Genomic DNA, 14056 nt, shown 5'->3' on the forward strand with positions numbered 1-14056 from the left:
CATAAATGTTATTAAATAAGTAAAGTCATCTTCACTGTTATTTCACATATTTTTATATCACGTATTTTCGCAGTATCGTATCACCTCTTTAATTCCAGGACACCCTATATAACTTTACTCCATGCTTTTCACCATCTTGAAATTAAATGTCATATCAGCTAGTTTGTAACCAAGGCCTAGTTTAAAGTACAATTTAAAACAAAATGACTACTTCTTTTAAAGCTATGATATCATATGAGGAAAACTATATCACTGTATTTCCCAAGCAATAGCTTCAATACTCTGTTTGGAAATGCTATATAATCATAAAGTTGAAAGAGATTGTATCATTTAGCGCCTTCATTTTAAATAAGAAAGGAAAATTGAGTTCCATTGAAGATACAAGACTTATCCTTTATTTCATTCCCACTGCTGCTTTTCAAGCATCATGGGAAAGCACTAGCCTAATCAGTCATTTTTGTAAGTAACCATCATTGTTATACTGGAGAATTGTCTCAGGTTTGCAGAGTTGTATGATCAGAAAAATCAAGGGGTGCCTGGGTGTCTCAGTTGGTGAAGCACCCAACTCTTGATTTCGGCTCAGATCATGATCTCGGGATCCTGAGATCAAGTCCCACTCGCTCAGCAGGGAGTCTGCTTGAGATTCTCTCTCTTTCTCTGCCTCCCTCCCCAGGCATGTGCACACGCTCTCTCTCTTTCTCTCTCTCTCTTTCAAATAAATATTAAAAAAAGAAAAATCAAGCTGAATAATGCATAAATGCTTATTATTCTAGCCTTTTTTAGTGAAGAATGGATATTATCTAACACTAAAAACATCTTTATAGCCCTTGGGAACCTGTTCTAGAAAGGATGACTGCTATTTGATAATCAAATACCTAGTATAAATGTTACCTACCTCTCAGAGCCTTTCCTAAGCCTCAAAAATAGATGTGACCACTTTCCTCTCCCAGTTCTATAGCCTTTGGATACCTCAGGGTACATATATGTACACTTTTAAGTTCTAGCTCATGGTGCTTTTGTGAAGATGAGTTTCGTTTTTGTTTTGTTCCCAGTGTCAGTGGTGCCCAGTAGTCTTTGCTCTTACTTGGCAGTGTTTTATCAAGTAAACATATCCACCATGGCACCCTAGGAGAATAGTTCGCAGTTGCCTTTATTTTTTTTAAAGGTAGTTAGTTAGTTAGTTAACAGAGAGGTAACACAAGTGGGAGGTGTGGGGAGTGGGAGAGGGAGAAGCAGGCTTCCCGCTGAGGGGGGAGCCTGATGGAGGGCTAGATCTCAGGGTCCTAGGATCCTGACCTGAGTGGAAAGCAGACGCTTAACCACTCAGCCACCCAGGGGCTCCTGCAGTTAGTTGCCTTTAATAAACAGTCCTTGAATGAAGAATTTCATAGTCCCAGTTCCCATGCTTATCGCTTTGTAGCTCTAGGGAGCTCATTTAATGCCTCTGAGCCCTTATCAGTCAGATGGGAATGTGAATAATAGTATTGGTGAAAAAACTTTGTAAAAGGAACACAACTCTGAGGTGGTACCCTCTGAAGCCCCTTGCCTCACCCCACAAAAGTGCCTTACATGTAACAAGTAAATATAAACTTTATTTTTCCTAATTGAATAGTAATGGGATCCATTTTATAACATCTAAGTTTGGTCCTAGCAGTTGGCAGACCTTTGTTGGAGCTGGGGAAACTTTACCAAGGGAAGATAAAATTATCTACCTTGCGTAGGCTTCCTCTCCTACCCTAGAACAGTTTTATTATTGAATCAAGGGATTAATGAAAGAGGAAGCAGTCTGCTGCCCAGGGATTTTCTTGGTGCTTCCTCCTGGGTGGGCACACATTGGACCTGGGAGGCAGAACAGGAACTTGCTGTCCTTCATTTTCCTTCTCACAGGAACCACCCAGGGGGAAAAAAAGGAACTACTGCCAGAGGGACAGAGGTGGATGGGTAGGGGCTATCCAGGCTTCAGGGGGATTGCCCTGGGTGGGTGGGGGTGCTTTGCATTCCGCTTGCCCAGATACCTTCTGGGGTATCAGTGACTTACTCTTCCTCCTGTAGTGGAAGGAAACCAGCAAATCAGACCCAGAATAAAGAAATTACCATGGAAGGCTTTCCTAAAAATACTCTTAAAACAGTGAAACCATAACTAGAAGAGTGCTTCCAAGGCAGAGGTTGCTTTAGCTTGGATCTCCTGGGTTTAGGCAATGAGATTTGGGTTTGAGCATGTTTACTATAAATAAAACCATTTCCCTGGAGCCTGGCAAGTTTTGCAGCAGGCATACCAAAATGTAATTGAAATGTGACTGCCTGTTAAATTGTGAAATTAATTTTACACTTAACAAATGCTTTAAAAAAAAAGAGAGAGGAACAAGTGGCTTTAAAGTTCAGGGTGTTAATATTTGAAATCTGTCCAATTTAATTAGTTGGGTCTCAGCGACTGTTTCCTTTTTCTCTGGTCAGTGTCACTGATCTAACACCCAATTCTCTTCTTGGTTGTGAGATAGAAATTAAATGTATCATTTATTTAGTTGTATTGACCTGAATCGTATCTCTCCAGCATACATTCTTATTTCAGGAAATAGGATGCATTCATGTGGAATTTACTCAGTAACTCTTGTTAGTGACATTTGTGTGATCTAATTCAAGGACCTGAAATGAAGTGTCCACATGATTTACTTGCATATGATGCAGCTATTTTTAGTATTGCATTTACATTTTTAAAAACAAGAATGCGCCTTCTTGATGGAACAGACATGCATTTTTAGACTCACAGATTCAACAACTGAAGAACAAAGAACTTTCTTCGAAATCAAGTCCAAACATCTTTTTTTGTATTGGAGACAAAGAAACTTGGGTTTCGGAAAGATTCAGTGGCCCTGAATCAAGGTCACAGTGTCATTCAGTGACAGAACAAAATAAGAAACTAGATGGGTTTCCAATTCAGGGTTCTTGTTTGTCTCAGATTTTAAAATATAGGTGTGTTTTATGTTGACAATTTGTCATGATGTGCAGCTTTTTAAGATAGTGATAGGTAACTCAGCCACATAGTTACTTAAACCTCTCATTTCTGCATTAGCATTTTATACTGTATTATAGTTCCGAAAGCTGCCAATTCTTATTTTCTTTTACTGTATACCTATTTTTAATCTTGCTTATATTTTTATAAGCTGCCTTAAATCCTTCTTTGAATGATATAGTGTCCAAATGAATAAAGTACTCAACATGATGCTTTGTGTTAATGCTAATTATTTGTTTTTCCGTAGTATCTATGGCATGTCAGAGATCCTGGCAATGTTAGTTATCCAAAGAGTATTTCATCTTTTTTTATCTATCAGAGGTAGCAGTAGAAACAAACTTCCCCAGTGGAATTCCTTAAAAAAATTACCATTCTTTCATTTCTTCAGAAAGCAGTAACACTCTGACCCCCCATAATAAAAACCTTGAAATTGTTTTTAGAAGCCTGAAAATGACTTAGGAGTGTATTTAGTACTTAAAATGAAAGACTGACTGGTAGGATTGAAATATTACCTAGATATTTAAAAAACATTGCAATTTATGGTCAGCTGATTTCAATAAGAGTGCCAAGGCCATTCAGTGGGAAAAGAATAGCCTTTAGTGCTTGGGCAGTAGGATAGCCGCATGCCGAAGAAAGAGTTTGGACCCCTACCTCATACCATACATAGATTAACTGAGTGTGGATCAAAGATACAAATGTAAAAGCTAAAAGTATAAAATTCTTTAAAGGAAACATAGATGAAAATTTGCATGACTTTGTCTTAGGCAGCAACATTTTAGATAGGACATGAGAAAAGCAAGCAACGAAAGAAAAAAATAGATAAAATCAGATATCAGAATTAAAAACTTTGTTGAAAGACACTATTAAAGAAATATAATCTATAGAATGGGAGAAGAGTTTGCAAATTACACATATGTGATAAAGCTCTAGTTTCCAGAATATATAAAGAACTCTTACAAATCAACAATATGAAGACAAATAACCCAATTAAAAAGTGGACAAAGGATTTGACTACATAGACATTTCTCTAAAGAGGATATACAAATAACCAATAAGCACTGAAAGATGTTCAACATCATTAGGAAAATAAATCAAAACTGATGAGGTACCACTTCACACCCACTGGGATGCATATAAATTTAAAAATTTAAAATGTTAATAAATGTTAGTGAAGATGTAGAGAAATTGGGACTCTTACTCATTACTGGTAGAAATATAACTTGGTGGGGCGCCTGGGTGGCTCAGTCGTTAAGCGTCTGCCTTTGGCTCAGGGCATGATCCCAGCATTCTGGGATTGAGCCCCACATCAGGCTTCTCCGATAGGAGCCTGCTTCTTCCTCTCCCACTCCCCCTGCTTGTGTTCCCTCTCTCACTGGCTGTTTCTCTCTCCGTCAAATAAATAAATAAAATCTTTAAAAAAAAAAAAGAAATATAACTTGGTACACATCCTGTGGAAGCAGCTTTAGCAGTTCCTTTAAAAGGTTAAACAAGATTATCATCTAACCCAGCAATTCTGCTCCTAGGTATATATCCAAGAGAACTGAAAACATGTTCACACAAGTATGCATACACAAATAGTATAGCTTTCTTCAGAATAATCAAAAAGAGGAAAGAACGCAAATGTCCATTAGCTAAGGAATGGATAAACAAAATGTGGTATGTTCACACAATGGAATATTACTTAGACATAAAAAGCAATGAAGTACTGTTACGTGCTACAACATAGATAAACCTCAGAAGTTTTATGCCATGTAAAAAAAGTCAGACACAAAGGCCATATCTTGTATGGTCCCATTTATATAAATGCCCAAAATAGACAAATCCATAGAGTCAGAAAGCAGATTAGTGATTGCTGGGGGATTGATGGGAGAGGGGAATTGGGAGTAACTGCTAATAAGTAGTTTCTTTTTGTAGTGATAAAAATGTTCTGGAATTAGATAATGGTGATGATTGTACAACATAGTAAATATACAGAAAGCCACAAAAATGTACACTTTAATATGGTGAATTTTATATGAATTGTATTTTAATGTAAAATACCCCAATTTTTTAAAAAGCATTGTGTACCCAAAATAAAAGGACAGATGAAAGATTAGAGACTGAGATTATGAAGGATTTCCAATCATAAAGAAGTGAAATAATTTGGTACCCCCAAGTCCCCTGCCCCCATAGAGAACTTTATCTATTCTGTGGCTTTCAGAAGATTAAGAGGAAGGTCCTGTGGTGTGGCTTTCACAGGAAAAATCAGAATCATTACGTGGCCCTCTGCTCAGAGCCAAGGAATGTGGTTAGAAATGTTATGCAAATTGAGATGATAAAACCAAATTACCTCCACTCAGTAAATCACCTGTAGTTCAGAAACAGCAGGGAGGTTGGAAAACTAATAGGGAGTGTGGGTAGGACTGAAGGGATGTGATTTTTCTTTTTTAATGTACAATCCAACAACAACTCTCCGTAGATTTTGTGCTAAAATAAGAGCATTTTCACACATTTTAATTGCTCTGCGATAACAACAGTGTGAACTCCATCCACAAACATTTATTATCTATTTAATTTTGCTCTAATTTCAGTGTAGCAAGAATTCACCTTGTAAGTGGGAATAACTGTCCGTTTAGTAAAAAGAAATTCCTTCCCACGTTGCTAATCCTGTTGTGCATTTCTATAATAAAGTATTAATAACAAATGGCCTTTTATATTTCTCCACTTTAAGGTTGTGTTTTTAGATTACTATTTTCAGAGTAGCATCTTTATGAACTGAAACCCTACTTGCTCCTTGAATACTAGTAGAGAATATTAAAAATTGAAGAAGCTAATGTTTCTTAAGATTTGTAATCTGGGTTTTATGGGGCATCTGGGTGGCTCAGTCGTTAAGCGTCTGCCTTCGGCTCAGGGCGTGATCCTGGTGGTGTGGGATCAAGCTCTACATCAGGCTCTTCTGCTGGGAGCCTGCTTCTTCCTCTCCCACTCCCCCTACTTGTGTTCCCTCTCTCGCTGGCTGTCTCTATCTCTGTCAAATAAATAAATAAAATCTTTAAAAAAAAAAAAAAAGATTTGTAATAAGGGTTTTAGATGAGACTTGTATCCCTTTATAAACTTTTATATAAAGTGCTTGGTGCTATAATGTTAATGATAAACTGTATGGAACTGTCTATAAGATGCATTTTAGAAATGAGATTTGTATAATTTAGTAGCTATCTAAATTGTTCTGATTATTTTCCAGACTTGTCATTTACTCCATCCTTTATAGTGATGCTACAGAACAGAGAGGAATGGATAAAAATCTTGGCGAGCAACTCAATAAAGCTTATGAAGCCTTTCGACAGGCATGTATGGATAGAGATTCTGCAGTGAAAGAGCTACAGCAAAAGGTATATGGTTTTGGTTTTGAAAGTTCTTATTTATCCTGGTAAATGGAAATTTGAGAATCTTTTGCAAGTGAAAAATATTGTATTGTTAGAAACTTTCTTGAACTATAACTACTAAAACAGAGATATATATTAATGGATGGAATTTAAGATTCTTATTTGTTGTTTTAAAAAGCAAAACAACATTGTGACCTGAGGGAAGAGTTCATAAAGAGCATTATCCTCCATAAATAATTTTTAATTTTCAGTTTCAAAAGAGAGTAAATTAGAAGAAAGTTATAGTTCCTAGGTTAGTTTAGTAGTTCCGAGACACATGTCTGTTATGGGGCCATGATTAGATGTTCACTAATCTGCAGCAAAATGAGAAAAATAAGAATGTAATGAACTTCTTGTAATGCTAAATTTATCCAGTTCAAATTTCTGTCCTTTATTCTCATACTATGTTTCCATACTATCAGATTATAGGGCAGAATTTTATTAACACATGCTTTTGTGAGATGATAATGATAGAGTTTTTGTTTGCTTGTTTAATATCACTATTTAGTAGTGTTTTGGGGGTCCCCAATACCAAAAAACACATTCTCTGTTCTCTAGAGGAACTCACAGGACTTAACATACGGTAACATTCACAGCTAAGATATATTATAGTGACATGATAAAGATACACAGCCAGATCATTAATATAAAACATCAGACAGACTCTAGAGGGATCCACATGCAGGCCTTCTATGCTCTTTCCCTCCTGTGAGGGGTCACAGAGAGTGTACCCTGCCTCCAGCTTCAAAAACTTTGTCACACATATGCAATCCTTTTACGTAGGGACTCCATTTGAGACTCAAGAGTTGGGGGGGGGTTATTAAGAGCTAGTCACATAGATATTATATGTCAGCCAAAATTTCAGACTCTTAGAAGGAAAGTAGGTCTTCACCACAAATTTCATGGTACAGTCTAATTAAGCTGGCACAACAGTCAACTTTATCACTTTATACCTTTATCACAAGTCAAGTTCCTAGATGCCAGCCAAAGGCCAACCTTGCAGTAGTTTCAACAGGCAGTAGAAAGTGGGAGATCTTAAATTGGTTACCTCATTTAAAAAACAATTTTATTAGTCTTAAAATTCTGAAATCTAAAAAATATGCTAGCCATGCAATTCTGTTTCTTCCATAAATATAGGAACCACACAGTTCTCTTCATCCTTTCTGCTTGACACATCTATAAAACTAGATGTCATACGTACTTCCCCATATTTCTCAGAAATCATTATTATTTGTGATTCTCCTGTTCATTTACAAAAGATTATTTCCAGTTATATGAGTAGACTTATGGACTAGGTCTTCTTTAGGGGTACGTAGGAGAAACGGGCATAACAATGAGAGAGTTTTCCAAAATTATTGAACTTTAGAATTTGGGTTTCTTTGCCTTTCCAGTTCAGGTATAAGGCATAATCACTTTTTAAAAAACAACAACAAAAAAAGAATCCCAACTTTTATTCTTCTTATTTTCCCATTAGGTTCATTAAGAAACTTCAACAATCTTCTACTTGTTCTAGGAAAGTTAAGAAACAGAATTAGGGAAGTATTGAGGTATTCTTAGGTTGAGGCAGAAACAGAAATTTCTCTAACTGCTCCTTTGCCTTCACTAGCCAGTGGTAAGCAACCAGAAACTCGTGATTTAACCTTTTAACTGCCATGGAAAAAGCCTTTGCTCACATCAGCAATTATCCAAAGGAGGGTAAAGGGAATTTTTTTTTTTTTTTTTTTTTTTAGTATTTGTCAAGTACTCAAGAATAAAAGAAAACATGTATACTATATATTCTTATGTACTAAACTCAAAATATCCTGACTTATTTAAGAAAAATCAATGTGTGCCTGCTGTATACTGGGTCTTTGATGAAGTTCTGAGAATGCTGAAACAAACATAGTTTATGCCCTTAAGGAACTTTCCAATAAGATAAAAAGGAAGGTTAATAGTTATTACCACAGTGTACTAAGTGCTATAGTGGAGATCTGTAGGGGATAGTTAATAAGCACAAAGAAGAGACACCTAAATCAGTCTGGGAGGATCAAGCCCAACGCTTGAGCTAACATTAGGAGTTGGGTAAATTAAGGAAAAAGAGTCCTGCAAGCAGGGGGAACAGTATACATAATAAAAACACAAAAGTGAGGGAATATATGGTACATTCCATGTACAATAAGGTGATTCTTGGCTCCAACAGGAACAATAGAGCAGTTCAGAAAAAGAAGCTGGTGAAGCTAGATTAGGACCCTATCATGAGGAATATGACTAAATAGTTTATACTGTATTCTTGTTCAATCAGAATTTATATATGCTTTTAAAAAGTCTTCCTGGGGCGCCTGGGTGGCCCAGTCGTTAAGCGTCTGCCTTCGGCTCAGGGTGTGATGCCAGCATTCTGGGATCGAGCCCCACATCAGGCTCCTCTGCTAGGAGCCGGCTTCTTCCTCTCCCACTCCCCCTGCTTGTGTTCTCTCTCACTGGCTGTCTTTGTCAAATAAATAAAATAAAATCTTTAAAAAATAAAAAAATAAAAAAGTCTTCCTGACATTGGGATATAGGATAGAGGGCAATGCGGAATTCACCTCAACAAGCATGGTGATGATAAACAGTGGTCTAAGAGCCAGGAATATAAAAATAAGTGGCAATCATCAAGTTGCACTTTATGAACTTTCATATATATATATATAGAGAGAGAGAGAGATCTGCATGTAACTTTTGATTCTCTAAAAACATAACTACTAATAGTCTGCTGTTGACAGGAAGCCTTAACAATAACATAAACAATTGATTAACACATATTTTGTATGTTATATGTATTATATACTGTATTCTTAGAACAAAGTAAGCTAGAGAAAAGGCAATGTTATTAAGAAAAGTTATTAAGAAAAAAGTTATTCAGAAAAAATATATTTATATATAGTAATGTGCTGTATATATTGGGAAAAAAATCCACATATAAGCAACCCATGCTGTTCAAGGGTCAACTGTACGTATATTATACTTCAATGTAAAAAAAATAAATAAATGGCACTCATTTCAAGCAGGTCAACATGAGAACTTAAATTAAGCATTAGGGATGAATTAGGGAAGAGATTTAAGATTTATTTAGGAAATAGAATGGAAAGCAGGTGGCACCTGCAGGCCACTTCTGAATGTGATAACATAGATTCTAGGATGATACTCAGGTATCTGGAGTAGAAAACTAGATTGATGATGGTGCTGATGACTAAAACGATCAGTAGAGAAGAATATACAGATTTATAGATGGGGAAATAAGATGCGTAATTAGGTTTTAATTACCTGTGCGAGATGCAGGTGAAATTGTCCAGTGGATGGTTGCAAATATGGATCTAGAAACCTTTATTATAGCCTTGAATAAAATAGCATTTCCAGGTTTGAGTGTATAGAGCAAAGAAGTATTTGAAGGATAAGAATGTGAGAGGAAGGAAATAAGGCCAACCTGTTTGTTATTGGAGTTTCAAAACTAGGTTAAAGAATGGACTATGAAAGAGGAGGAGAAACACCTATTCCTCTGAGAACTGGAAGGAACGAGAAAAAAAAATAGGTGTACACGAAGATAAGTTTGCAAATCAGAAATGGTGGTGGCAGGAACTTAGCAGGGTTATCATCTATCATTTATATGTGGAATCTAAAGAAGTCAAACTCTTAAAAACAGTAAAGTGGTGGTTACCAGGGGTTAGAAGGTGGGGATAAGACTGATGATGTTTAAGGGTATAAACTTATAATGAGTAGTGAATAAGCCATAGAGATCTAATGCACAGTATAATGAATATAGACAATAATATTGTACTATAATTATATAATGTGATAAATATTGCCACAAGGGCATATTACAACATGTAAATGTATCAAAGTAGTACACTGTACACCTTAAGCTTGCACAATGTTACGTGTCAAATTTATTCAATTAAAAAATAGAAAGGTTATTATGTAAGACACTATTTTTTTTTCTATGAAATACAAAGTGAAGTCATCTGAGTGAAATGATTTTAGGATATTCTGCGAATGGTAGTAAAGCATTGAAACAGCTTCAGTTAAGAAATGAGAGAAGAAAAATGTTGCATACAACATTTACCATGAATTTGGTGCTATCAATCCATGATTGTTGGTCATTTTCAGCAGCTTTCTTGGTACAGAAGTGGAATGAGCAGATGGCCAAATCCAGGATTAGCAGAGTTAAGAATAGAAGAATGGTTAGGTGGCTAGAAAGTGGGTGGTACAAAAGCAATTGAAATTGTGTGCTTTGAGATACAAACTAACATCAGGAAGAAGTTAATCTAGGAGTCTAATAGACTAAGAACAAAAAGAGGGTTTATATCTGAGATCTCCATGAAATGACAGAACAGATACAGAAGGAGTAGAAGAATGTGAGAGGTCTATTAGTAATAGACTATTACTAATGAGTTTTTGAATTGATGTTTAGGATCTTCTGTCTTCATAATGTGTCATGAAAGTGGGTAGCTGGAGTGGGATTGAGAAATTGAAGAAACTCAGAGCACTTCTCCTAAAGTGTTGATAAGATTAGGAGCATTTGGAGAGACTGTGTGAAAGGAAGAACCAAGGGGTGCCTGGGCGGCTGGGATGGTTAAGCGTCTGCCTTCGGCTGGGGTCATGATCCTCTGGGTCCTGGGATTGAGCACTGCATTGGGCTTCCTTCTCAGTGGAGAGTTTGCTTCTCCCTCTCCCTGACCCTCCTCCCTGCTTGTGTGCTCTCTTTCTGTCTCTCTCAAATAGATAAATAAAATGTTAAAAAAAAAAAAAAAAAAGGAAGAGCCAAAATGCTGTAGTGTGAGAGAATGGTATGTTGTAAGATAAACAGCTCTGAGGAAAGACTGGTATAATTGATTGCCTTGTGGATGGCCTTTTGCTTAAATTTAAAGGACTAATGGTTCAGAAGTAGCAATGATGAGGCAAGATAGTGCCTATCTTTTGTTCTCCCACTTCCTATTCCATCCATTGCCCAACCCCTGTGGTTTGATGTAGACAGCTTCATATGAGGGGACTGCAGAGGCATCTGTATCCTCAGAAGACAATGTAATAATTCCCATTTTAAAGCAAGATATCAGTCTTTTTGAAATTCAGATTTATTGGCCATTACATTCGCTATAGTATAATGAAATAGAAGTTCTGACGTAAAGTTTTATACTTTGATCTCATTCATTATGGTTTTTTTAATTAACTTTTTTCTAAAACATTATTGCGAAAAGACCGGTATACTTTTGACATTTCTTGGGATTTTATTTTATGGAACATTTATTGTTTTTCGAATTATAGAATCAGATGTGCCAAGTGCACTAATTTGTTCCACTCTACTCCCAGAAATGAAATTGAACTTTGAAGTAAAACAATCTAGATATTCCTCATTTAGAATCTCTAGTAATAAGATGATATATATGAGCGCTCAAATTCATAGTATGAAAATTAGAGCAAAGGCTCTGAGTGGTGATTTTGGCAAAGGAAATTATTACTTGCTTTGGATATTTTGTGTTCACATGTAAGAAGATTAGTCAGGGCAAGATGATCAGCAGGAGTTGAAGTGTTGATCTTTAAGGTACCAGTTGGAAATACCAATTTGGGAATCATCTTCAGAGAGATGTTTGGAGTGATAGGAGAAGGAAGTACCAATGGGAAAGAGAGCAGAGCAAGAGAAGAAGAGAAGCAAGAGGACAACCTTGGAGAAGTTTCCTGGCATTCTGATGGCAAAAAGGCCCCAAGGGCTTTGCTGTCTGTGAGCCTACCTGCCTTCTTAACATTATGCTTATGCTTAAAAGAATTAGTCTATCAAGTGACATCAGCAAGATGGCAGACTAGGAAGTGGCAGGCGCCTGTTCAGATTGATTGAAATAATTTTATAGGAGCTCTGGAAATCAGTGATTTTCAGCAATCAAGCAGACAACTAGTCAAGAAAAAGCCATATTCAAAACTGTAGGAAATTTCATGGCATTTCTACTTGCCCTTGACCCACTCCCTGACCATAATGGTGTGGTGCAGTTGGGAGGAAATAGCCCAAATTCCTGGTTCCCTCCTCAGGAAGAAAGGAGAAGGGTAGAACTTGTTTGAAATATCCTGACCTGTCTGTGGACTATCCAAGGGACTGTTTTCTGTCTAACTTGACTTGGAGCTCAGAGTCGGGAATGGTAGCATAGTTTGGGTGTCAGGCTGGAAGCTGTGGAAGGCAGTGGTGGGCAGCATTAGCATGTGGAGAGAGACTGCAGTGGACATCTAAGTGTAAGAGATTGAAGGAAGAGGAATAGAATAAACATCTAAGGTCCTAAGAAGCTGGGGTAAGACTTTTTGAGAAGTTAAGGTACTTCAGCCAGCCAGGAAAAATCAGAAACAAACAGAAACATACACACACTGGCCTAAGCAAGATACACACCAGAAAATACCTGGAAGACCGTAAGGCTTTACCCTGAGCTAATCTTAAGGCTAAAGGGCCTGCTAATTGGTAAAGATCTTTCACACCTGGCTGCAGAGACCGGGAGAGTTTATTCACATACCCCAGTTTTCAACAAATTATGAGGCCTACAAAGAAACAGGGAAATGTAGCCCTTTCAAAGAACATAATAAATTTCCAGAAACAGTCCCTGATAAACATGCATCAGACTTACTAGACAAAGACTTTAAAACACTATCATAAGTATGCTCAAAAAGCTAAAGGAAAACAGACTCAAAGAAAGGAAATGAGGAAAGCAATAATATAAATAAAACAAGAATATTAACAATGAGACAATTATTTTTAACAAGTGAAACATTCTGGAGTTCAAAAGTAAAATAAATGAATTGAAAATTTCACTAGAGGGGTTCGAGGGCAGACTTGAACAGGCAGAAGAAAAAATTCGTGAACTCAAAGATAGGTCATTTGAAATAATGGAGTCTGAGGAGCAAAAAGATAAAAGAAGTAAGAAAAGTCAGCAGAGCCTAAGAGATTTATGGGACACTATCAAGTGGAGCAATATACACATTATAGGAGAAGGTAAAGAGAGAGAAATTAAAGAAATGTGGGGGAGGGGAGTAGATTGTTTGAAGAAATAATAAATGATAACTTCCCAAATTTGGGAAACAATGTGGATATACAAATCGAAGAAGCTCAACAAATTCTATGTAGGATAAATCCAAAGAGCTCTCCATCAAACTACATTATAATCCAACTGTCAACAAAAACAAAAAGAGAATCTGGAAAGCAGCAAGAGAAAAGGAACTCATCATGTACAAGGGAGGCCCTATAAGATTGTCAGTGGATTTCTCAGCAGAAACCTTGCAGGCTAGAAGGCAACGGGATGATATTTTTAAAGGCTATAGGAAAGAAACCTGTTAACCAAGTATACTGTATATGTGGTAAAACTGTCCTTGAAATGAGTAAGAAATTCAGATTTTTCCCAGACAAACGAAAGTGGAAAGAGTTCATTACCACTAGACCTGACCTAGAAGAAATGCTGAAGAGTATCCTTCAAGTTGAAATGAAAGGATGCTGGATAGTAACTTGAAGCCATGTGAAAGTACAAAGTTCTCTGTAAAGGTAAATATATAGACAAATATAAAAACTGGTATTGTAATTTCAATTTGAAACTCCACTTTTTATTTTCTACAGGATTTAAAAGCCAGATGTATAGAAAAAATTAATTTTATTTATTTATTTGAGAGA

General features: G+C 36.6%; 1 protein-coding gene across 7 annotated transcripts in view; it reads left to right on the top strand.

Annotated features, from left to right (window-relative positions):
• Positions 1-14056, top strand: part of TANK (TRAF family member associated NFKB activator) — an 87386-nt gene that overhangs the window by 28245 nt on the left and 45085 nt on the right. For 5 of the 7 annotated variants that reach the window (XM_045780857.2, XM_045780851.2, XM_045780843.2 and 2 more), the window contains exon 2: positions 6231-6378. In XM_045780857.2, coding sequence (XP_045636813.1) covers positions 6280-6378 — 99 coding nt within the window. In that variant the 5' untranslated portion in view covers positions 6231-6279. The other 2 variants (XM_045780865.2, XM_045780872.2) reach the window with 2 other exon arrangements.

The sequence above is a fragment of the Ursus americanus genome, chromosome 1 (genome assembly GCF_024610735.1).
Source record: "Ursus americanus isolate L20-20 chromosome 1, mUrsAme1.1.p, whole genome shotgun sequence".
In the NCBI taxonomy this organism is placed as follows: Eukaryota; Metazoa; Chordata; class Mammalia; order Carnivora; family Ursidae; genus Ursus; species Ursus americanus.